The 22,385-nt window shown below is 41.1% G+C and overlaps 2 protein-coding genes across 7 annotated transcripts in view; one reads left to right on the top strand and one right to left on the bottom strand.

Annotated features, from left to right (window-relative positions):
- The window catches only part of NPRL3 (NPR3 like, GATOR1 complex subunit), an 80,069-nt gene extending 79,240 nt beyond the window's left edge, over positions 1-829 (top strand). For 3 of the 5 annotated variants that reach the window (XM_031945673.1, XM_012543195.3, XM_031945679.1), the window contains one exon: positions 257-829. The gene's annotated coding sequence lies outside the window, so the exon portion shown is untranslated. The remainder of the gene's footprint in view (positions 1-256) is intronic. The other 2 variants (XM_031945674.1, XM_031945675.1) reach the window with 2 other exon arrangements.
- The window catches only part of MPG (N-methylpurine DNA glycosylase), a 63,696-nt gene that overhangs the window by 1,533 nt on the left and 39,778 nt on the right, over positions 1-22,385 (bottom strand). For both annotated transcript variants that reach the window (XM_031945680.1, XM_023497755.2), the window contains exon 3: positions 13,779-13,983. In XM_031945680.1, the coding sequence (XP_031801540.1) occupies positions 13,779-13,983 (205 nt within the window). The remainder of the gene's footprint in view (positions 1-13,778; positions 13,984-22,385) is intronic.

Below are 22,385 nucleotides of genomic sequence, written 5' to 3'. Positions count from 1 at the left end.
GATTTATTATTCTATAAACCAGGGGTCCTCAAACTTTTTAAATAGGAGGCCAGTTCACTGTCCCTCAGACTGTTGGAGGGCCGGACTATAGTAAAAACAAAAACTTTGTTTTGTGGGCCTTTAAATAAAGAAATTTCTTCATAGCTCTGGGTGAGGGGGATGATTGTCCTCAGCTGCTGCATCTGGCCTGGGCCGTAGTTTGAGGACCCCTGCTATAAACTAATTAGAAAGCTAAAAGCATAAGTTTTCATTTCAGTACCACAAGCCACTAATGAGAGGACAAAAACTTCCTCGGCTACTTCTCTTCCTGATCTCTCCTCTTCTACCTCTTCCCTTTATGTTCATGGAAACACAACAGTGAGCCACAGGTAACACAGGAGGGAAATCGAGACCAAAGCTCTTTTCTCATTTTTTTGGTAAAGAAACTGTCTTCAGTATGAATGTTCTGTTAAGAGGCAAATTGATAACTAGGAAAGAAACTAAGACTCTGAACGTCAGGCCACAGCAGTCTTGGGTGTATGGGACAGGTGACATAAGGCTTTTATAGCCTTGTAACTCTCTATGCCCAAATCTGGGACATGCTTCTCTGTATTAAAAGACTGAGCAGAGAGACAGAGTCCGAACATTAGAGACTGGCATCTTGGCTGTGATGTATGTGTGACCTGAAGACACTAATCTCTATTTCTCTCCATGTTTTATTTTCCTCAGCTGTAAAAGGAGGAGGACTAAAGGGTGGTCAGAAGGATAAGGTTTCATCTAGTGCAAAAGGTCTGGTTCTGAAACCCCACACTAACATTACAGTGGTGCAGACAGAAATCCTCCCTTTACAGTCTGAAGAGGTCAAATTTTGGAAAAGTCCAGCTTCTATGTGAGTTTTAAGCGTAATACCTTATTTATAGTCAGCCTCCCACAGAATTCTTTATACCATCTGTGAGGCCAACAGGGCAGATTTCAAGAGGCTTTATTCCCCTGCCCACTCACCCAAGGCCTCAGCCTCCAGCCCTGAAGTTACAGCTCTAGCTCTGGAACTTACCAACCCCAAGTTATTTTCCCAGGAAATAAAGCCATCTGGAGCCCCAGGCAGGCCCTGCTTGTTGAGGAAAGCAATGGCTAAAAGATTTCCAGTGTGTCTCACCCGCATGTCATCTAACACTGGGCTAACCTAATCAGGCTAATGGAGTAGCTGAGCTGATCAAATCTCAGAATGCCACTACAGTGAGGAACGATCAAAAGATGGTTCTTAACCAGCACCTTTCCAAATGAAGGGAACTCTACAGAAACATGTCTCCCCTCATAAGGAACAGAAAAGGAGGTGCCATGTCTCCCTAGTGCCTTGGAATTTAGACTAGGGCTTCTGGGAATCACATGCCCCTTAGTTGATAAGCAATGGCTATTCATGTGAATTCGATTTAAAAACAACAACAACAACAACAAAAAACAGGAAATCTTTGCTGGGACATGGGAGAAGAGGATTTCTTCTGAATTTTTCTTAAGATACTTAGGGGATCAGAAAATAGCTAGATGATCTCTTTTGGTACTTCCCTGAGTAGAAAAGTAGGGGTGCTGTAGTCAGAAAGCTTGGATCTGAATTCAAGCTCTATCACCATCTCATGGGTATGAATTCCAAGCAAGTCACTTCTCTTTCTGTTTCCTTCTTCCACTTATAAATCCTATGATCCTTAATGGCTTCTCCTCTCAGAGTCCTACTTCCTCATGTATAAAATTAGGATGATGCTGCTAGGGCTATTGAGGCAAGTACTATCTTCATGCAGCCCAGAGTACTGTGTCATGTCAATACCAGCAGGGGTAGGGATAGGGATAGGATGGGAATTCACACCGTCTGATGGGATGTGCCTTATCTGGAACATAACTTAGATCTCCTCCTCACTTCCCCTATCCCCACAGTCCTAATTTCTAATTTATCATTCCCAGGCTCCTCTTACCACCTCCTCCCTGAAGGCCCCGCCCTGCTTCCTCAAGGATTATCCCTCTGGGTTTGCCCACTTGCCAAGAACTAAAGGGGTCACATATGAAAGTAGAAAGGTACAAACCCCAACCTGTAATGGGGGAGGGGAAACAAACAATGGCCATGTCAAAATACCTTTTGTTTTCAACTAAATCAGAACCTCTATTCATACTCTCCCATAAACTTACAAACACCCTCCTACTTGGCTGCCCTGACAGGCTGAGAGTCTCCTGACAGAGGACACAGCCCCTAGGGGACAGTCAGGCAGGTTGAGTTCAAGGAAGCTTTCACGTTCAATTCAGCCTCTGGCTGACAAATTTGAGCTGCTCGAGAACAGGATATTCCTGCCCCTCCACCCTTGTGACTCACTGTCCTATCCTCCTTTCCCCAGCATCATCACCCTCCTGTGGGGGCCCAGTACCTCTGCTTCACAGTAGACTATACTTCCCTTTCACTTGTTCAGAAAAAGTCAGGGTGAAACATCCAGCAAAGCTAAAATCTATTGGGAAACTCATAGTGAGTGAATTCTAACTGATACAGATTGGAAAGTATAGCAAGGACCTGGTGATCTTGGCCCGGATCTGTAAACATTCCCTCTGCAGCTGCTTTTCAAAAAATGTAAAGATACAATCGTGGCCACTCAGAGCCTTGAAATTCTAGCTCCTCTGTAAATATTTCAGCAGTTCCTCAACTACTTGTTCACATCCAAGTTTGTCCAGCAATGGCAGAGCATCAAAGAGCAGTGCCCAGCCCAACGGGCTGAAAGAAGTCAGACTTAGGGTAACAAAAGCACCTCACTTGCACCTCACACCTGATGGAGCCGTGCTCCTGTCCACGGGAGACATTTCCTATCTGCAGAATACATTTGTTGCTGAATCCTCTATAAATCTTAAAAGTCTGGAACAGTTTTCTGTTCATCAGTTTCCCATCCCCAAAGCTAGGGACCTCCTAAAAAAGAAGGCAGAAATGGAGATCCAAGAAATGGGGATCTTGCCCAATATCATGCAAGTAAGCCATATTTACTTTGTTCCTTCAGTGAACTCTTCAAAACAGATCCCAAATACCCTTCCAACTTTCTTGTCTCTGTTAATGGTACCACTTAACATTCGAATTCCCAAATCCAAGAATTGACAATTCCTCTCCTATAGCCAAGTTTTCTCAAATCTCATGATAGACTCTTCCTCATAACATGACAACTGGTCATCGATATTTTCTTGAAGATCTCCAAAAGGAGAAGCCATTTCTAAGGTAGCTACTTTTACTACTAGAGGTACTGCATAGCTCTAATTGTGAGGAAATGTCTCCTTACATCAAATTCAAATCTCTTAACTTTCCAAGTTTTTAAACTCCTAGTTTTGCCTTCTAGGATACAACAGAATAAGTAGACTCCTTCCATGTATCTCTAAATATTTGAAGATGGGTATCATGGTCCACTCTTAAGTCTCATCTAGGATCAACATTCCTAGTTTCCACAAACAAACAAATCTTCACCCTTAAGGTTGCACCTGAATGCTCTCCCGTTTATAAATGTCTTTTGTATCTCGAACTTGTAAAGTGAATTAAAAAAAAAAAAAGATTTTCTCTACACAAACCATCTAATCTTTATCATTACACTCTCCCTTACTGAGGTCCTCATTTCCCCTTGTCTGGACTTTTGTAATAGCTCCCCAACATGTCTCCCTTCCATTAATGTCTATCTAATCCATCTTAATGAGCCACTCTGATCATCTTGCTCCTCAATTCAAACATCTTTAGTGGCTCCTTATTTCAAGTTTAAGGTGCTCAGTCTGATCCTACCCTACTAAGGTCAATAAATTAAGCCCCTCTAAAATTAAAGGCACAGTACTATGAGGATATAAAGAGCAAAGTAAAAAACACCCCCAAGGAGCTTGATTTCTCCTGAAGGAATACAACACATGCACAAAATAAATGCAAATAACAAAAGAGAACACAGTTACTCTGGGGAGAGAGAAGGCTTCACAAGGGAGATGTACAGACTGCTTCAGCCACTCTGCCACTGAATATATGATTCCATTCCTGCCAATTAGGTGGTCTCATAATCTCATCAATACACAACTTGTTTCCCCCCCTCCCTTTTTTTTTGGTCTTTGGTCTGGTCTCACTATTCCCCTACTCTTCCCCACTTTGTTTGCATATCCAAAACTTGCAGAACCATTCCTTGCCCTGATCAAGGGCCAGCTGCCAATGCCACGCCTTTTATCTAGTTTGCAACCAGAAAGAATATATATACATTTATTCCCAGAACCTTCTCAGTCCAGGGGGCTCATTGGTGGTGAAGGATCTGGGGTTATGATCCTTCAGCTGTTCTGGGGTAGACTCCATGGACCTTCTCAGAAAATGAGCTAACGAAAGCCATAAAAGCGAGGCCTCCTGAGAAACAGAGACTGCTTCTTGGGATCAATCCATTTCATAGAGGCCTGGCCCAAAACATCCTTTGCACTGTACTATGTTTGAGGAGCCTATCAGCCAATCTCTATGTCTACTCTCATAATATACTAGTTCCAGTCTGCTAAGAAGCCAAAAAGCTTTGGCCCTTGGTGCTACACAGCTGAGTTGTCAATGCAGATTCTCCCTTTTGGTATTACTCTTTTTAATCTCTGAGTAAACAAAACACACTGTACCATTTCTGGCAGTATTTCAAATCAGAGCTCTGTAAGCTTTGGCCTAATCATTCTCGAGCAAAAGGATAATTAATAATCATTTAGGTCATTTTTTATCACCATTAGAGACTTTGTGATTCTTCCCCTATAGGGTTCAAGGTCCTCTACCTTCTTCTGGACCCTCAGAAGATGCCTGGAAAGAGGGGTGAATCTACCCATTGAACATAGAGGGAGCCCAAGGCCTAAAGAAGTCAAGAGAGATGTCTTTGCTAAGGTCATGTAGCATTCATTTAAAACCTTCCACAATAAAAACTACTTACATTTCTATGGTGTTTTATAGTTTACAAAGCACTTTTTTCACAAGAAGGAAATAATACAACTATTATCTTCATTACGGTGAGGAAACTGAGACTCGGAGAAGTGACAGGGCTTACCAAAAAGTTTACCACTCAGCTATTAAAGTGTGCAGCAGAGTCAGGAGTGACCCTGTCATTTGGATACTAAAGCAGGTCTTCCTTTCAGCAAACAAATGCCTGATAGCCACTCTTATCAGATGGACTTTGGTGCCTTTCTCCCTGTCTTGTGAAAGAAATATAAGGGAGAAGAAACTAACATTCACATTTACCCACCAAGGCTATTTTTAGATGATAAAACCCTTTGATTTTTAAAGATAGAAAACACATTAGCATGGAAAGGAATGAACTGTATTATTCTAGAAAGAGTTAACAGGCTCATGAAGAAAAAAATGACTTATCTAAGAAGATCCGAGAACTGATCAGTATCTGGACCAAGACTCCTGGCCCACATGTTTAGTATCCTGCCTGATTTCTTCTAGATCCTGAAGTTTGATACCTTCTACTTTAGGCCTAAGGGCAACAGGGAAACTAGGAGGGAAACTAGGATATTTCCCCAGAAATTTTGTCCAAGGACAGAAAGTTCTACTGGAGGGCAGATGGGTCTTGATGAAGACCTTAGCTCAATGAGAAAACCCAAAACTATTTTCTGAATCTACTCAGATAAAATGAAAATCACAGCAAACATCACAAAGAAGAGGGGTGAGAGTGGAGCAAAAGAAACACAGGAATGTAAAGGGGGCGAGAAAAAGACTGACCGGGGTATGCCCCTATCTTCTTCAGTCCTTCCCTTGCTCATCTGTACAGGCACTGTTAGAATCAGTGTCCTTCATGGCTCTTTTCAACAATGAGATGGTACAGGCTAGTTCCAATGGTCTTGTGATGGAGAGAGCAGACTGTGGGAACTGATTGTGGATGCCAACATAGCATTTTCACTTCTTTTGTTGTTTGCTTGAATTTTGTTTTCTTTCTCATTTTCTTCCTTTTTGGTATTTTTCTTGTACAGCAAGATAATTGTATAACTATAAATGCATATGTTGGATTTAACATGTTTTAACATGTTTAACATATATTGGATTACTTGCCATTTAGGTGAGGAGGTAGGGGGAAGGAGGAGAAATTTTGGAACACAAATTTTGTAAGGCTCAATGTTGAGAAATTATCCATGCATATATTTTAAAAATAAAAAGCTTTAATAAAAAAAAAAGAACAAAGAAGAAGAATCAGTGTCTTTGGAGGCTTCACTATTTACAGCGTTTGTCCCTCTCCTTTAATCTGAAGGTTAAAAAAAAAAACACAGAAAGTCAGTGGCTTATAGAACAATGTACCTCACCTCCTATTCTGTAGATATCTAGAATTTATTAACATGTCCAAAAATTAACTCTTTCCCCTAAAACTTGTTACTCTTCTGAACTAAATTACTGTTGAGTTCCCAGAATCTCAAGCTTGAAATTTAGATGTCATTCTCAACTCCTTACTCTCGCTTCCCATATCCAATGAACCAGCCAACTTTTACTGACTTTATATTTTTATTATTTCCCAAATTTGACCCCCTTTTCTCTTCTGACACTGCCATCACCCTCAGGCAGGTCCTCATTACCTCCCACTTGAATTATTGTAATAGTAACTGCTGAATTTATCTGCCTCAAGTCCTTCCTCATCCCAGTCTATTCTCCACTCAGCTATTGATTGGTCTTCCTCAAGTTCAAACCTGATTATATCATCCCTCTCTATTCACTATATAGGCAGCCACATGGCATTGTGGATAGAGCACCAGGTCTGGAGGCAGGAAGACTCATCTTCCTGAATTCAAATCCAGCCTCAGATACTTACTAGCTGTGTGACTGGGTAGATTGCTTAATCCTGTTTGTCTCAGTTTCCTCATGTGTCAAATGAGCTGGGGAAGGAAATGGCAAACCCCTCCAGTATCTCTACCAAGAAAACCCCAAATGGGGTCAGGGAAAGTCGAACACCACTGAAAACAACTGAACAATAAAAATTCATTAAACTCCAGTGGCTTCCTAGCTCCTCCAAGATCAAATACAAAATACTCTGTTTGGGACTCAAAACCTTTCACTACCTGGCCCCCTTTTATTTTCAGCCTTCTTACACTTTCAGTTCTACCATATTCTCGGTGATCCAGGGCCACTGGCTTTCCTGTTGCTCTTTACACAAAACAACTCCAAATCCAGCATTTCTACTGAGTTCTCTACTGTTTCTCATCCCTAGAATATTTTCATTCCTCATCTCTACTTTCCAGCTTGCCTGACTTCTTTCTAGTCCCAGCTAAAGGTTCATCATCTTTTTTTTTTATTAAAAATTTTTATTTTCAAAACATATATATGGATATTTTTCAACATTTACTCTTGCAAAACCATGTTCCAAATTTTTTTCTCCTTTCCTTCCCCTCTACCTTCTTCCCTAGATGGCAAGTAATCCAATATGTGTTAGTCATGTACAATTATGTATTTCCTCAATTATACTGCACGAGAAAAATTATATCAAAAAGGGGAAAAATGAGAAAAACAAAATATAATCAAACAACAAAAAAAGTGAAAATGCAATGTTGTATTCCACCTTCAATTCCCCCAGTCCTCTCTTTGTGTGCAGTTGGCTCTCCCCATCACAAGACCATTGGAACTGGTCTGAATCACCTTGCTCTTGAAAAGAGCAGAACTGTCAGAATTGATCATCTTAATAATCTATATATGTGTATATATACATAAACACATGAATGTTTGTATAGCTAAGTTAGGTATAGCATAAACACATATATTTGTATGTGGTTATAGAGTTGTTTCAGGTTATTTTCCTCATTAAACTGGTAAAGATAATTTGCCTTTGTGTCCCCTGCACTTAGCACAGCGTCATATCTTCTGTGTCTACGGGAAGGAAGCAGAACGGCTTCACCAACAGAAAGCACTTCTAAACTCTTGCTTGATTAAGTGCTGGCATTCTGGCTCCATAGCTCATTAGTAGCTTTGTGACTGGATAAGGTTCTCTGGAACTCTTTAAAGTGAAGATAATAAGCCCTGCCTTGTTTATATCACAGGGTTGTTTTAAGGTTCAAATTAAAATGTACTTGAAAGTGCCATGAAAATGACAATGTGCTAGAAATTGTAGTGCATTATATAAATTGCACAATATTATACAGCTGTGAGGGAATAAGTATTGATAGAGTTATAGTATGTGCCATGAGAGTTTGAGGACTAACACAAGCATGTTCATTTGGACTGAAATAGTGTCAAGAGCTAAAGATTGTCTCTAGAACAGGAGAAAAAGAAACTGCAGGTGAATTGTGTCTGAAAGCTTTTCAATGCCTATCTTTGGCAGAGGTGACTGTGAACAACTTAGCCTAGGAAGGAAGGGAATAGGGATCTCAGGGTCTCTAAAGGAGTCGTGTAAAAAGAAATGATTAACTGAGAGAGCTAGAAGGTGAGAAAGTTGGATATGGAGCAGGAGAGGGGGGGAAGTTGGAGGGGGATAGAGAAGAGGATCCCAGAATCTAATTAACAATTAGGAACTATCAATGTGGTGAGCTCTGAAGAGGAAGAACTCAAAAGCTGGGGGCCTGAATGAGAACCCAGAATTGGTGGAGTGCCATGCATGAGGAGAAAGTTTATAACATGTGTCTGACAAAAGGCCCTTAGCCATCCTGGAAAATAGCTTTGGGAAGAGTCAGTGTAACTGAAAGCGCCTTTAAGAAACCCATTGTACTCGCCTAAGGGCTCAGGGGCCCACCCGTCTTTGGCTCTTCCAGTTCTTGTGGGTTTGAGGGTTTGAGGCGCCCAGACCACACACAGAGAACTCATGAATATTGCCCGATGCACAGGTGCTGGGGAGCCAAAGTGCTGACGAGACAACTTTCTTTTCTTTCAAAGATTGGGCTCTTTTATTCTAAGCCTCAAGAAGAAAACTGGGTGTTTTCTTTCCCAAACAGAAGACAAAATTAGGAGCTAGCAGAGTCCCATGTATAAACTTTTCCAGTCTCAAGGTTACAACTCCCTTGACTTTCTTTCATATTTGCTCTCTTAAGGGAGAAGTATAAATACATTAATACTTTCTACCCATTATTTCATTTGATCCTCATTATAATTCTGTGCATGAGGGGGGAAAGCTCCATTTTTCAAAAGAGAAAATTGACTATAAAAAAGACAGGCAAAATCGGGCTTTCCCCCAAATTGTCTGATCCTGTATCTAGTGTTCTTTTCTGTTGCAGATTATTATCTTCTTCCTTCCAGGTAAAGGATTTGGACTGGAGTCCTATTTAGGCTATTAACTACAGACGTGATCCTTTACAAGTCAACTTCTCTGGGCTTTCGTTTTCCTCATTTGTAAATTAGGAATTGTAAAAAAAAGAATCGGAAGAGATCAAGGGTTCTCAATCCTTAGGTAAAGACCCCTGTGGGGGGTGAAGGGATAGAAGTATAGATTACAGAGTTACTGAAAGGGTCTTGAGATTCATAAAACATTCATTTTAGAATATACATAGCTCTAATAAAATATGCAGCATACCTTGGTATAATAAATAAAAAACAATCTTTTCTGTAGCCTGAATCTCATACATATTACTACTTTTAAATGAATGTAGATGGCCTTGTGATTAAATAAAATAAAAAAGTATTACCAAATTCATAGTAGCTTCTTGTCATCACTTTCAAGTGGTATTAGTGCAGTTACCATAATGTGGGGATCTGTGAATTTTTTCTTTAATTTCATCTTCTAAAAGGTAGGGAATCTTCCAGCTCTTAAATCCTATGACCCTATGAACTTTCCTTTACTCTGTCTTATGTTTTTTTATCCTCTCCTTATCTCAAATGTGAAATGGTTCTCCCAGGCCATTGCCACATTATATCCACCATCTTTGCTATTGATGTGTTTTTTGAGACAATCATAGCATGAAATGACCCTGGAGGAAGATATTAATAAAATAAGCAAGTTTATTTCTGGAGTCTGATGGCCCACTCTTGCTGTCCTCACATCTTTTTCCTTTTCTTTGTCACATTCCCAAAACAATCATTGACAGGTATTCCTCCAAGTCCAGCCTGCATGGCCTTCCACTTCTTTAATCAAAAACTCTGGTATTCTCATTCTGGTCATGGTCTCCTTTCACTCCCTCTCTCCTCAGGCCTCACATCTCTATTCTTTGTACTTCACCCAATTCTTCCACCCCTCAGGTCACTGACCTTGCCCCCACTTCATTTTACTCATTTCCTAGAGTTAACAACCCTAAAGTTAAACACTTCAGCTGTACATACTGTTCTTTGGTCTCAAATCCCTGGCCCCTTGTGCTATTATGACTGATCCTTTGTGAAACCCCAACTCTGGATTACTCCTACCAGTATATCTTCTACTCCTTTACCACCTTCTGCAGCAATCCTCCCCTCTTCCTTTCTAATCATCACACTCTCCCTCTCTATTGAATTTTTTGCTACCTACCAACACATCCAAGTCTCTGCCATCCTTAAAAAATCCTCTTAAGATGCTCCTGGCCCCTCTGGGACATACAATGTCTCCTCCCTTTCTCAGCAAACCTCCAAAAAAGTAATTTATTTATACTCTTTGTCTTCATTTCTTCTCCTTTCACTCCTCCAAACTGCAATATGACTTTTGACCTCAGCAATGAGCTGAAATAGTTCTCTCCAAAATTACCAGCTATCTTAATGGACAAATCTTGTCTTTTTTTTCTTTTTAAAATATACTTCATTTTTCTTGACCTGTATCCTCTGACTAGTACTCTTCTACCCTGTACTCTAATGTACAGCCTTGGCCCTCTCTTTGTACTTCCCATGCAGGACTCCATCTTTTATCTCTATGCTTTTGTACTAGTTATTTTCCAAACTTGGAATGAATTCCCTCCTTATCTCCATCTGGGAGAATCTTTGACTTCTTCGAGATTCAGCCCAAGTCTCACATTCTAAACAAAGACTTCCTTGATCCCCTCAATTGCTAATGTCTTTTCTCCTTAGAAATCTCATATTTAATTAACTTATATTCACTCTATATTTATTCTATCTATGCTAATATATGTTCATGTTTTCTTTTCCTTTAGGATGCAAGTTTCTTGACAGTAGAGATTATTCTGTGGGCTACATAGGGTTAAAAAAATCAAAGGAGAAAAGTTGCTTAGCAACAGTGGCAAAGGGAGGGCCTGAAATTATTAGCAGGGAGCAAGGAGTGCTCTGATTCTCACTGCAGGATCAACATATCTCAGAGCATGTATGGTAAAAGATACAACCAGTGGTAGATATGATAGCCAGGGATTCTGGGTCATCTGGAAGAAGCCAGTTTTCACTGAAGGTAAGTAGACAGAAAAAGTAGTAAGGGAGAAGATCCAGAAGGAAGGGAAGCTTCTTCATAATGAAACAAATTCCAAAGGGTACAGTGAAAAAGTAGGGGGACACAGCAACTATGGAACAACCAAACAAATAGTGGCATATGAATGTAATAGAATATTATTGCACTGTAAGAAATAATGTATGTAGTAAATGCAAAGAAGCATAGAAAGAGCTATATGAATGGATGCAGAGTGAAGTAAGCAGAGCCAAGAACACAACATACACAGTCACTTTAACAATGCAAATGGAAAGAACGATGACACGCCAGAAAATCAAAAGTAAAAGTAACAAAATCATAAAGATCAAGTGGGACTCAAATGAAGAGATATGAAAAGATAATTTTTCAATGTATTGATAATTTTTTTCTCTCTCTCAAAAATACCATTTATCATATTAGATGGTTCTGTGCACATATATTGTATCTAGGATATACTGTGGCATATTTAATATGTATAGGACTGCTTGCCATCGGGGGAAGGGGGTGAAGGGAGGGAGGGGAAAAGTCAGAGCAGAAGTGAGTGCAAAGGATAATGTTGTAAAAAATTACCCAGGCATGGGTTCTGTCAATAAAAAGTTATTAAAAAAAAAAAAAAAAAGAATGCTGTCTCCATGAGTGGTGTTGTCAGGGCAAAAAGCCAGGGCCACTGAGTCTTGGTCTAGGCCTTGGCCTGCTCCTTCAGGTGAGGTCAGGCTAGGGCTTGGTCACTCTCCCAAGGTAGTTGAGACTCTACCTTAAGCTCGATCTGGGTGTTAAGAAGCCTTATGTCTCTGAACCAAGCAATAAATTTCTTCCAAAACCTGTCTCTTCCCAGAGAATTCTGCAAATACTGTAATTTACATTCATCTTTCCTCTCTACCCAGCTAGTCTTGATCATATACAATCTGGTACTGCTAGAGACACATGCATACTATTCCTGTCACCCTTCCTTGACCCACCTCTGCTTTTGATGTGTTATCTTCCCTTATTAGAATGTTATTTGAGAACAAGAAATGTACTCCTTTTTGTATTTTGTATGTCGGTATGTACCAGCGTACATGTGCCAATGCACATGCATGTGCCAGGATGTGGCACACAAGTATTTTTCCCTTTTTTTTTGCCAGTCCCCAGCACCCTCCCTGCACCTTCAGCATCTTCCTTTTCTACTCCTCCTTCTTTTCCTGGCTCCTGTAATATTGGGCTCTGACTGATGAGCAGCCACCTCCTGGGTATCTCCATGCCATGTCACAACATGCCTTTACCTTTCCACCCTACCCACCATTCCTGGAAATAACATATCAGTGTCCTTCTAATTGCTCACCCGACCCTCTCCCTGGCCACCACTTCCCTAAATGTGTTCTCTTCCCTTGTTAGAATGTAAGCTCTTTGAGAGCAGAAACTACTTTGCTTGTTTGTATCTATAGCTCCAGCCCTAGGACAGTACCTGGCACATAGTAAACACTCAATGCTCCCTCATTCTCTCTAACAAGAGTGTGGGCTGCTAAATAAAAGCTTTCTTTTCTATTTCTTTCACTGTTTGTTGCAGGTACACCAACGGACTAAGGAAAAACTTCCTGGCATTCTTATTCAGCAGACCCCTTCTCCCTTTTCAAACTCTCTGGATTTGGTCCTTAAAATTCTGGAGAAGAATTCCCTCCCTACTGCAAGTGGCAAGATCAGGGAGGAAAGTAAGGGAGCTTCTGATACAGAGAATGCCAGCCCCTTCACAGCAGCCTGAAGACTGAACTTCCTGTTAACACAGAAAACAAAAAAAAACGTACACTTCTTTGGAGTGGGGAAGGGAGGAGTTAAGAGTTATAGGGACAATGTTAAAGTGACCATTAGTTCGTCTTCCCAGATTTCTTAGGTAGGCATCTCACCATACTATTCAGAGCAACTAGGCTTCCTCTTTCCTTCTCAGTTACTTCCTACCTAATCAGTATTAAACTAAGACACACCTGAAAGGGTTCTCAGGTGCTGACTTTCCTAGGCCTATCATGGAAATAGCCTTGCCTAAAGGACTGACTGTTCTCCATCCAAGAGCAAGGTCCTCCATATCCAGTTTGCTTTCCTCAACATCCTGTTGCTTTTCACAAGAGAAAACACTTTCGCTAAGTCTCTGCAGAAGTGGAGAACCAAGGGTGTGGAACACTGCATATAATATTCAATATGTTCGTTGATTTTGCTGACCTTTTTTTCTTCCTTTTAATAAATTCACCTTAAAAAGGTAAAGGATAAAACACAAAATTGAGGTGGTGTAAAAACAAAAGGTATCCATTTTTTAAAAAAAATCATGCTGCCTCTTAGCAGAGGTGAAAGCTAAAGGAAGAAATTTGGAAGTGCTGGCTGAGGAAAGGAGCTGGATTTAAAAGTTTGTCTCCTACAGAAGCTCAAAAAGAGGAGTCTTCTTTCTGGGAAAAAGGAAAGGAAAAGGCCTAAGGGCTGCCGCCCAGTTTGGTCCCCTGGATGACGCTACAGAGGCCCCAGACTTAGACCCAGCTCTTTCCCCGTGCCTTCGCTCACCTTGGCTGGAGACATTCATGCAGAAGTACATTCCATAGATGATATACACATACAGGGTCCCCGGCTTCATGAACATGCCTTTGTTGCGAGGTGTCTGCCTCCCCCCCCTCGAGTGTGCTGCCTCATCCTCAGCTCCCAAGTATGCCTCCGTTTCCACCACACGGCCTCGAAGTTCGGTGCCATCGGGCAGCCTCCGGACCAGGATCTGAAAAGCAAGTTGTAGAGTTCTCAGATTAATGAGCAGAATTTAGGAAAGGCAGGAGTGGAAAGGGTCAAGTCATGGAAGCGATCGCTGACAATAACATAGTAGGCCTGCATCACTGAACATGAGCTGGCCTTCTCCCTTTGCTTCTGGCACACCACTGCATTAAGGGTCTTTGACTTTTAGTTATGGAGGTGCAGGTTCTAATCCCCCTAGAACAGACCTCTCCAATTGTCATTAATTCCTCAAAAGTCATGTTAGCCTCCTTCCTGACTCTGCTTCCTCCCCCCACCCAACGAGTCAGAGAGTAAAGGGCACCTGTCCTGCTCATCAGCTCAATCTCATTTCTAGACTTTCGATCACTTCCCAAAGCCTGACACACAAGGAGAGAAAGGCCTGACCAGGAAAGAAGCTCTTTTCTGTCCAAGTCCTCACACAAGGAGAAAAAAAATCCAGGGGCCAGGCTGGGCCCCAAGAAAAGCTATTTGAGATAATGTCAGCCCAGCACTTAAGAGAGACCAAGCAGGCAGAGTGGGGCAGGGAAGTAACAGCCCCTCCACATGTGGCTCCCAAGCAGGGGTGGGGGGCCCCCCAGGAAGAACAGTTCAGCAAATAAAACCCTCAAATAAAACAAATCTTCTGAACAGCTAACTGGACTCTTTTCCAGACAACTTTTGCTTCAGTGTTTAATATCTTCATAATGACACGTGGCTGAAGCCTTTCTATCTACTTAATTAGACTCATTCTGACCTTTCCATTATAAAGCTAAACCAAACCCAAGTGGTTTTGGACGACCATACAAAGGGGTTGCTCTTAATTGTGTTCAGATGATTGCATTCTCAAGCCAGAGCCAGAATCCTTCTCATCTCATAATGGACTTAGCAGAGCCCTGACAGGTCACAGATGCAACCCAAAGTCATTTGTGATCCCAACCTCTGCTAAGAAAATAACAGTAGTGGGATCCCCATGAACAAAAAAGACAGTCATTTAAGGTCAGTTGCCATTTATGATGATGATTCCAGGATCATAAGATTTCAACCTAGGAGGGTTTAAATTTAAAGTCCAATCACCCAATTTACAAAAATGAAAATAGACTCCCAGAGAGAGGGGAGTGCCCAGCTCAAGGTAATAAGGAAGAAGCAGCACTGCCTACCAGAGTTTGAACTCAGGCCCTCTGTCTCCAAACCTGGGGCCCTTTGATATTGTGCCAAAGCCCAGCCAAATGCAGAAGCTGTACTATAAAAAGGCGGCAGAAAGAACACACAGTTGCAATGTAAATTCTGGTGCCAATGATCTAGAAACATTCCCTTCCAAAGGCAGTTTTAGTTTCTAAAATACATGTAAGAATTTTAGCTAATACAGCCCTTATTATAGTGGCAAGAAACTGGAAACTGAATGGATACCCATCAGTTGGAGAATGGCTGAATAAGTTATGGTGTATGAATGTTATGGAATATTATTGTTTTATAAGAAATGATCGGCAGGATGATCTCAGAGAGGCCTAGAGTGACTTGCATGAACTGATACTAAGTCAAATAAACAGAGCCAGATCATTATTATACACGGCAACAAAAAGACTACATGACAATTCTGATGGACGTGGCTCTCTTCAACAATGAGATGATTCAGGCCAGTTCCAATAGATTAGTGGTGGAGAGATCCATCTATACCCAGAGAGAGGACTGTGGGGACTAAGGGTGGATCACAACATAGCATTTTCACTTTTTTTATTATTGCTTGCTTGCTTTTTTTTTTCTCATTTTTTTGTTTTGATCTGATTTTTCTGTGCAGCATGATAAATGAAATATGTATAGAAGATTCCTTCTCAGGTTATTTTTACCTAATTTCTAGATCCTATTTTTCTTGTGCAGCAAAATAACTGTATGGACATGTATACATATATTGTGTTTAACATATACTTTGACATATTTAACATGTATTGGATTACCTGCCATCTGGGGGAGGGGGTGGGAGGAAGGAGGGGAACAGTTGGAACAGAAGATTTTGCAATTGTCATTGTTGAAAAATGACCCATGCATATATCTTGTAACTAAAAAGCTATAATAAAAAATAAAGAAAATAAAGAAATATATATAGAAGAATCGTATCTGCTTAACTTATATTGGATTACTTGCTTTTAAGGGAGGGGGTGGAGGAAGGGAGGGAGGGTGAAAATAATTTGGAACACAGGGTTTTGCAAGGGTGAATGTTGAAATCTATCTTGCATATATTTTGAAAATAAAAAGCTATTACTTCAAAAAAGAAAAAAGAAGAAGAATTTGAGCTAATGGACTAAAGCTCTTCTCAACTAGTGAATACACGAAGTGGCAGATGCTGTTCTCCAGGGCAACATTTCAACTAACAGCGGCATATTGAAAAAAGCCAAGCGTCTGAAAGTCAGAAGACTTGGGGCTTGCAAGCCCATATGAAAGCTAAGGTGATCTGCCATCTAGGGGAGGGGGTGGGGGGGTAAGAGGTGAAAAATTGGAACAAGAGGTTTGGCAATTGTTAATGCTGTAAAGTTACCCATGTATATATCCTGTAAATAAAAGGTAAGGTGATCTGCCAAAAAAAAAAAAGAAAGAAAGCTAAGGTGATCTTCCTCTGAGAGGCCATAGAGTACAGACCTCAGCAAGGCCCCTTTGAGATACAGTATAGTATCGGGGAGAAAGCAGAGAATGATGAACTTTCAGATTTATTAACTATGTACTCGTGGCTGGGTAACAGTTGCTCTCATAAGGAGAGGAGATTTATGGAGCTGGTCAGACTCCACCTGGAGCACTGTTAGCAGAACTGGAAACCACATTTTTGAAGGATGTTGCTAAGCTAGAGAATATCCAGGGGATGTGTGAATAGCATGCGATATCATATCATGCAATCTGGGGATCAGTGAAGGAACCATGATATTTATCCTGAAGAAGAAAAGTATTTACAGAGTTGTCATACAGAAGATTCATCCTGTTTGACCCCAGAGGATTAGATCATGAAGTCCTGTGGAAGGCTGAAGAGAAGCTCTGCCCTGTCAGGGGAAGCTTCCTAACAATGAGGCTCTCCAGAGGTGACCTGGTTTGGCTGCCTGCCCCAGAGTCTCCAGAAGCACTGGGTGAGTGCTGGGGTTTACTGGGCTTGTAGAAGTGCTTGGACTAGCTGGTCTCGGAGAGATCTTCCAACTCAGGTTTCAACACCACCACTCCTTAGCTGGGTGACACTCACAAATCATTTCAGCTTTATCAGCTTCAGTAAGATGGAGTTAATGATATTTGTATTCTCATTGTCACAAGACTGGTGTGAAGAATGTGCTTTGTCAACTGTAAAAGGCTGCATCATCACAATCGATGCTATTACTAAGTGCCCTGGGTCCTTCCTACAAAGGATTCAGAGCATAAAAACATGCCTTTCAAGTGGAAACAGGTGGCCCCATTTTGCAGATGGAGAAAATGAAGCTCTGGAAGACCAAATGAATCACCCAATGTTACCATCAATGACAGAGTTGGAACTGGGTTAATCAATCAGTCAAGGACTACTATGTACCAGGTTCACAACCCCTGACTCCTAGGCTTGGGTTTTCCCCACTGTATGACAGCAGCATGGCCTAAGCTATAATTATGTTTCTACTTCAAAGCCCTTCAGACAGCTAAAGTAAACAGGCTCAAAGAAGTGGCCAAAAAAAATCTTCATCTTGGCCTTGCTTTGGAGGTATAAGATCATCATAAAAACTGGAAGGGGCCCTGGAAGTGATCTAGTCCAACTTTCACCTTACTAGGAGTCTCCTTTAATATCCTTACAATATCCTGCCCTTCTGCTTTTGGACAGTTCTGTTAGTATAACATTTTCCTTACATTAAGCCAAAGTTCTCCTCCCTATAACAATCCCCATGCACAACACAAACTGGTCCTACTTTCTCTTTTTAGGGCCAAGAAGCAGCAGCTTAATCCCTCTTCCACTTAACAACCCTTCAAAGCTGACACTCTCTTTTTCCAGGCAGCACATATAGTTCTTTCACTATTTCCTTAAGTGAGAGTTTCAAATCCTTTCACCAGGATAGACAGCCTTCCCTAGATGTATTTCAGCTTCTGAATGTTCTTTCTCTCTGGTGTCAGGTACAGAGAAACTCCGGACGTGGCCTGACCAAGGTGGGCAGCAGTGTTATCTTTTTCTGTATCCTGGACATGATGCTCATATAATCAATTTTCCTGGCTGCTGAGTCCCACTGTCTGCAGATTCACACAATTAAGAAAGAGGCCTCTGGCTGCAGCAGAGGCACCTGCTCAAAGGCAGCCTGGGAAGTGCCTAACCCGAGGCGAGCTCAAGGTGAATCGCTGGGAGATGGCCACAGGGCAGATACTAGCTTGAAATGAGTTCTGCCTGCCCTGGTGCCCATGGCTTCCACCCAGGAGCTACTTCCATCTCTTCCCCTCAGACACACGTTGGAAATGGCAGGAAGTAGGGAGAAAGCAGCTTCCCCAGGGCCAGGGCCTTTCTGAAAAGTCTACATCCAAGCAGGCACAGTGACAGTCGAGAAAATTATGCTGATTTCTCTGGCCAAGTGTTGAGGACCACCCAGGAACCACCAGACTGCTTTGCCCCTGCGGCCTTATGCACCTGCGGCTCTCTCTGATCTCCTTCACCCTGCCCTCTAACTTGCAGACTGTGAGTGGCCCTCTCTGCCCACTGAATAAAGCTCATATTCCTGTCTGCAAGCTGACACCAGCCTACTTTTGCTGTCTGTTGTTCTCCTGCATGTAATCTAAGCTTTGGCTAAATCAGAATACAATATGGTACAGCAGAAAATGGACTGGACTTGCAGCTTTGTCACTTAATAGCTGTGTGACTTTAGGCAATCACTTAACCTCTCTGGGCTTGCATTCTCCTCCTCTGTTGAATGAGTGGGTTGATCTTTGTTGCTGCTCAGTCCTAACTGTTCGCCTCCATATGGGGTTTTCTTGTCAAAGATATTGGAGTGATCTGACACTTCCTTCTCCATATTATGTTACAGGTGAGGAAACGGTGGCAAACTGGGGTTAAGTGACTTGCCCAGGGTCACACAACTAAGAGGTCTCGGAGGCCACATTTGAACTCGGGAAGATGAGTCTTCCTGACTCCAGGCCCAGAACTTCACTAGCAGCCCCAGGGAGTTGGATTAGCTGAACATGAAGGGCCTTCCAGCTGTAAACACATTAGCCTTTGAATCTATGATCCTGACTTCCTGTCCTTCAAACATACCCTGCACCCTCTGGATGCTGTGCCTTTGCTTACAATACTCCACAGGCTAGAAATTTCCTCAGTCCTCTACCTTATCTCCAGAATTCTTACCCATTCTATAAAGCCAATTGAAATGCCTTCCCCTACAGTTCCTGATCCTCCCAGTTAAGAACCACATTGTTCCTCAGCCAACCTACAGTACTTAGTTTTGGATCCCTTAAGTATATTTTCCTATAAAACATATATTTCAGTCATCTGCATTGGTGTCTTACCCCCTTACAAAGCTGATAGTTCCATATGTGGGCTGTATCCTATGGAAACTTTTGTTCTTTCCCAGTGTCTCTGTATATAGTTGGTTCTTAACAAATGCATTAGAAAGAATGAATAAGTGACAGAAATAGTAGCATATTCTATGCACCAAAAAATCAGAAAGAAAGTAGATTATCACTGATGAACACCCGACTGAACAAACCAGCATGTTAATGAATGAATGAATGAAAGCAAAAGCATTTATTAAGCCCTTAATATGTGCCAAGCACTATATGAAGAGCAAAGGATACAAAAACACAAATGAAGACTGTCCCTTTTCTCAAGAAACTTACATTTTGAGTGTGAACCACTACACAGAATTCCCAATCCCTTTATTTTTGTCCACCTGCATTTTTGATTTCCTTTACAGGCTAATTATACATTATTTCAAAGTCCGATTCTTCTTGTGCAGCAAAATAACTGTAGGGATATGTATACATATATTGTATTTAACCTATACTTTAACATATTTAACATGTATTGGTCTACCTGCCACCTGAGGAAGGGGGTGAGCGGAAGGAGGGGAAAAACAGGAACAAAAGCTTTTACAATTGTCAATGCTGAAAAATTACCCATGCATACATCTTGTAAATAAAAAGCTATAATAAAAAAAAAAAACTTACATTTTAATAGAGGGAGACAACATACGTCACATATAGATAGAGAGGGGAGTGCAGAGAGGTCCTGAAAGTTGTTTTTGGTCTAGAAAGTTACAGAAATAGGGGACTGGCTGACATACCTTTTCTGAAGCAGTGACAGAGCTGAATTGATTATGATTCGAAAACTTGAGGAGGGAGGAGAGTACACTAATAGTGAAATGTCAACTAATGAATAAAATGAAACATAACAGGGACCTAGACAAGATTCAGTGGGTTATGAGACACCCATCAATAGGACAGCAGGTTCCCTAGAGCAGGAAATCAGTGAATGAAAGAGTTAAGTCCCCTGGGGCAGTAGTGTCAAACTCAAACAGAAACAGAGGCCATTAATCTACACATAAGTGTCAGAAATTCGCTACAAAGAGAAAAAGGACTCAGGAGTATATGAACTAAATTGGTTTATTTCTGGTTCTTGCAAGAAGCAGGTAATCATCCAAGGGGCAGTTCCTGGGAAGACCCACCCTAATAGACACAAGAATAAGCCTTTCATTTCCTGCCCCACTGGGTGAGGATGACAGTAAACAGACTTCTCAGCCCACTTACTGTATGTTTCTCCTTGATATGTTCCCCCTTCCTCATCCTCATACAACAAATTTAAAACTGGACGAAAACCCCTCCTTTGGGGAGGAGAGGTTAATATTAATTAACTCATTAAGCAAGTTCCTCATTGCTCATAATTACCTTTCACGAACTTCTTGTTTTAGATTGATTTTTATCAGTTTATCAGTTCAGTGGTTCGATATCTTATTCTGTACAATTAATTAGGTCAACTGACATGGTCTTTCTCTGAGTCTTTGTTCCTATATAGAAATACAATTCTATAGATTGCTCACACAATAAGGATCCCTGCCATGGCATACTGACAGTTTTTAAATCCTTCTTAATTGCATTTTTGTTTATTTTAAATATTTCCCAATTACATTTTAATACAGTTCTGGCCATACTAAGAAGTGTTGTGTCATGTCCCAGCCACTTCATGTTTGACACCTCAACTTTAAACCTCTGGTTTCTGGTTAAAAAGGAAGACAGGTTCATGGGCAAAGTGGAATACTATTATGTTGAAGAAATGATAGAAATGAAGAATTCAGAGGTGCATAGCAAGACTTGAATGAACTGAGGAAGAAGAAAGCAGAATTAGGGATGGGGGAAAAAGGAAAACAATACTCAAAGGAAGCTAAACTCAGATTAAGTGCAATGACCAATTTTGGTTCCAGAGAATAGATGATTAGAGATACACAGGACTTTTCTTGGTAGAGATACACAGGACTTTTGAGAACTGGAGGTTCAATACACTGTCATACCCAATGGCTTCACCACTTTTGTTTAACTATTTTTCTTTATAACAAAGAAAGAGTTGGATTGGTAGTGGTAAAATGTGGGGTTAAAAAAAAATGGAAAGTATGAAAAAGAAAAATTTTAAGAACAAATAAATGATCCCCAGTGCCTAGAATACACTTGGTGCTTAATAAGTGAAGTGTTTACTATTTTTTATATATTTTTTAGAAAGAACAGATAAAATTCTTGAGTTCCAACTAATTTCCAGATTTGGCTTCAGGATGAAATTCTTCAATAATGAATATAAACCTAAGTTAACTTTTCAAAGGAAATTAAAGTAACTGTAGAGAGAATCAGTATAGGGGAAGAGGGGAAGAAGAATGGAGAATCTGATAGCCCTTTCGGTATCAGCTTTTGCTCCAAGTTTTTAAAGGAACGGTCCAAGCCTCGAAAGCTATCCTGCTTATTCAGAATGGGACAAATGTACTGAAGCCACAAAGAAGGGTTTGCAGCTGCCTCCAAACTCCCCTTTGCATAGGAAAAGCATCCCTTGCTGTCTGAGCACCACAACTGCAAGCAGTCTCCAACTAACAGAAAATCATTTCTTGGAACCCAAACCTGCCAAGTTGCTTCCCCCTAGATAGAACCAGGCAGATGTAGAGGGGCCCCTCTCTCCCCCAGACTGGAAATGATTGTTCATTTGTAAATAAAACACCCTTCCTGCAGGTGGAAAATGGTCATTATTCAAAACAGAGAGACCAAAAATAGCTTAGTCAACAGAACACACTCCCAAGCCGATCAAAGTGACCCACAAACACAATTGGGCTCTCTTTCCAGTTAGAAGCAATGCTGGGGGATGGGTGGGGATAATAAAGCCCTCGAAATTTTGAACAACAGATCACTTGGGCAGTCACTCAGCTTCTCCACTAGGCAGAGAACCAATGGGCAGCTATCAGAAGT

This window comes from Sarcophilus harrisii, chromosome 1, assembly GCF_902635505.1.
Source record: "Sarcophilus harrisii chromosome 1, mSarHar1.11, whole genome shotgun sequence".
In the NCBI taxonomy this organism is placed as follows: domain Eukaryota; kingdom Metazoa; phylum Chordata; class Mammalia; order Dasyuromorphia; family Dasyuridae; genus Sarcophilus; species Sarcophilus harrisii.
Note: the sequence above shows the minus strand (reverse complement) of the source record. Positions and strands in the feature narration are given on the sequence as shown.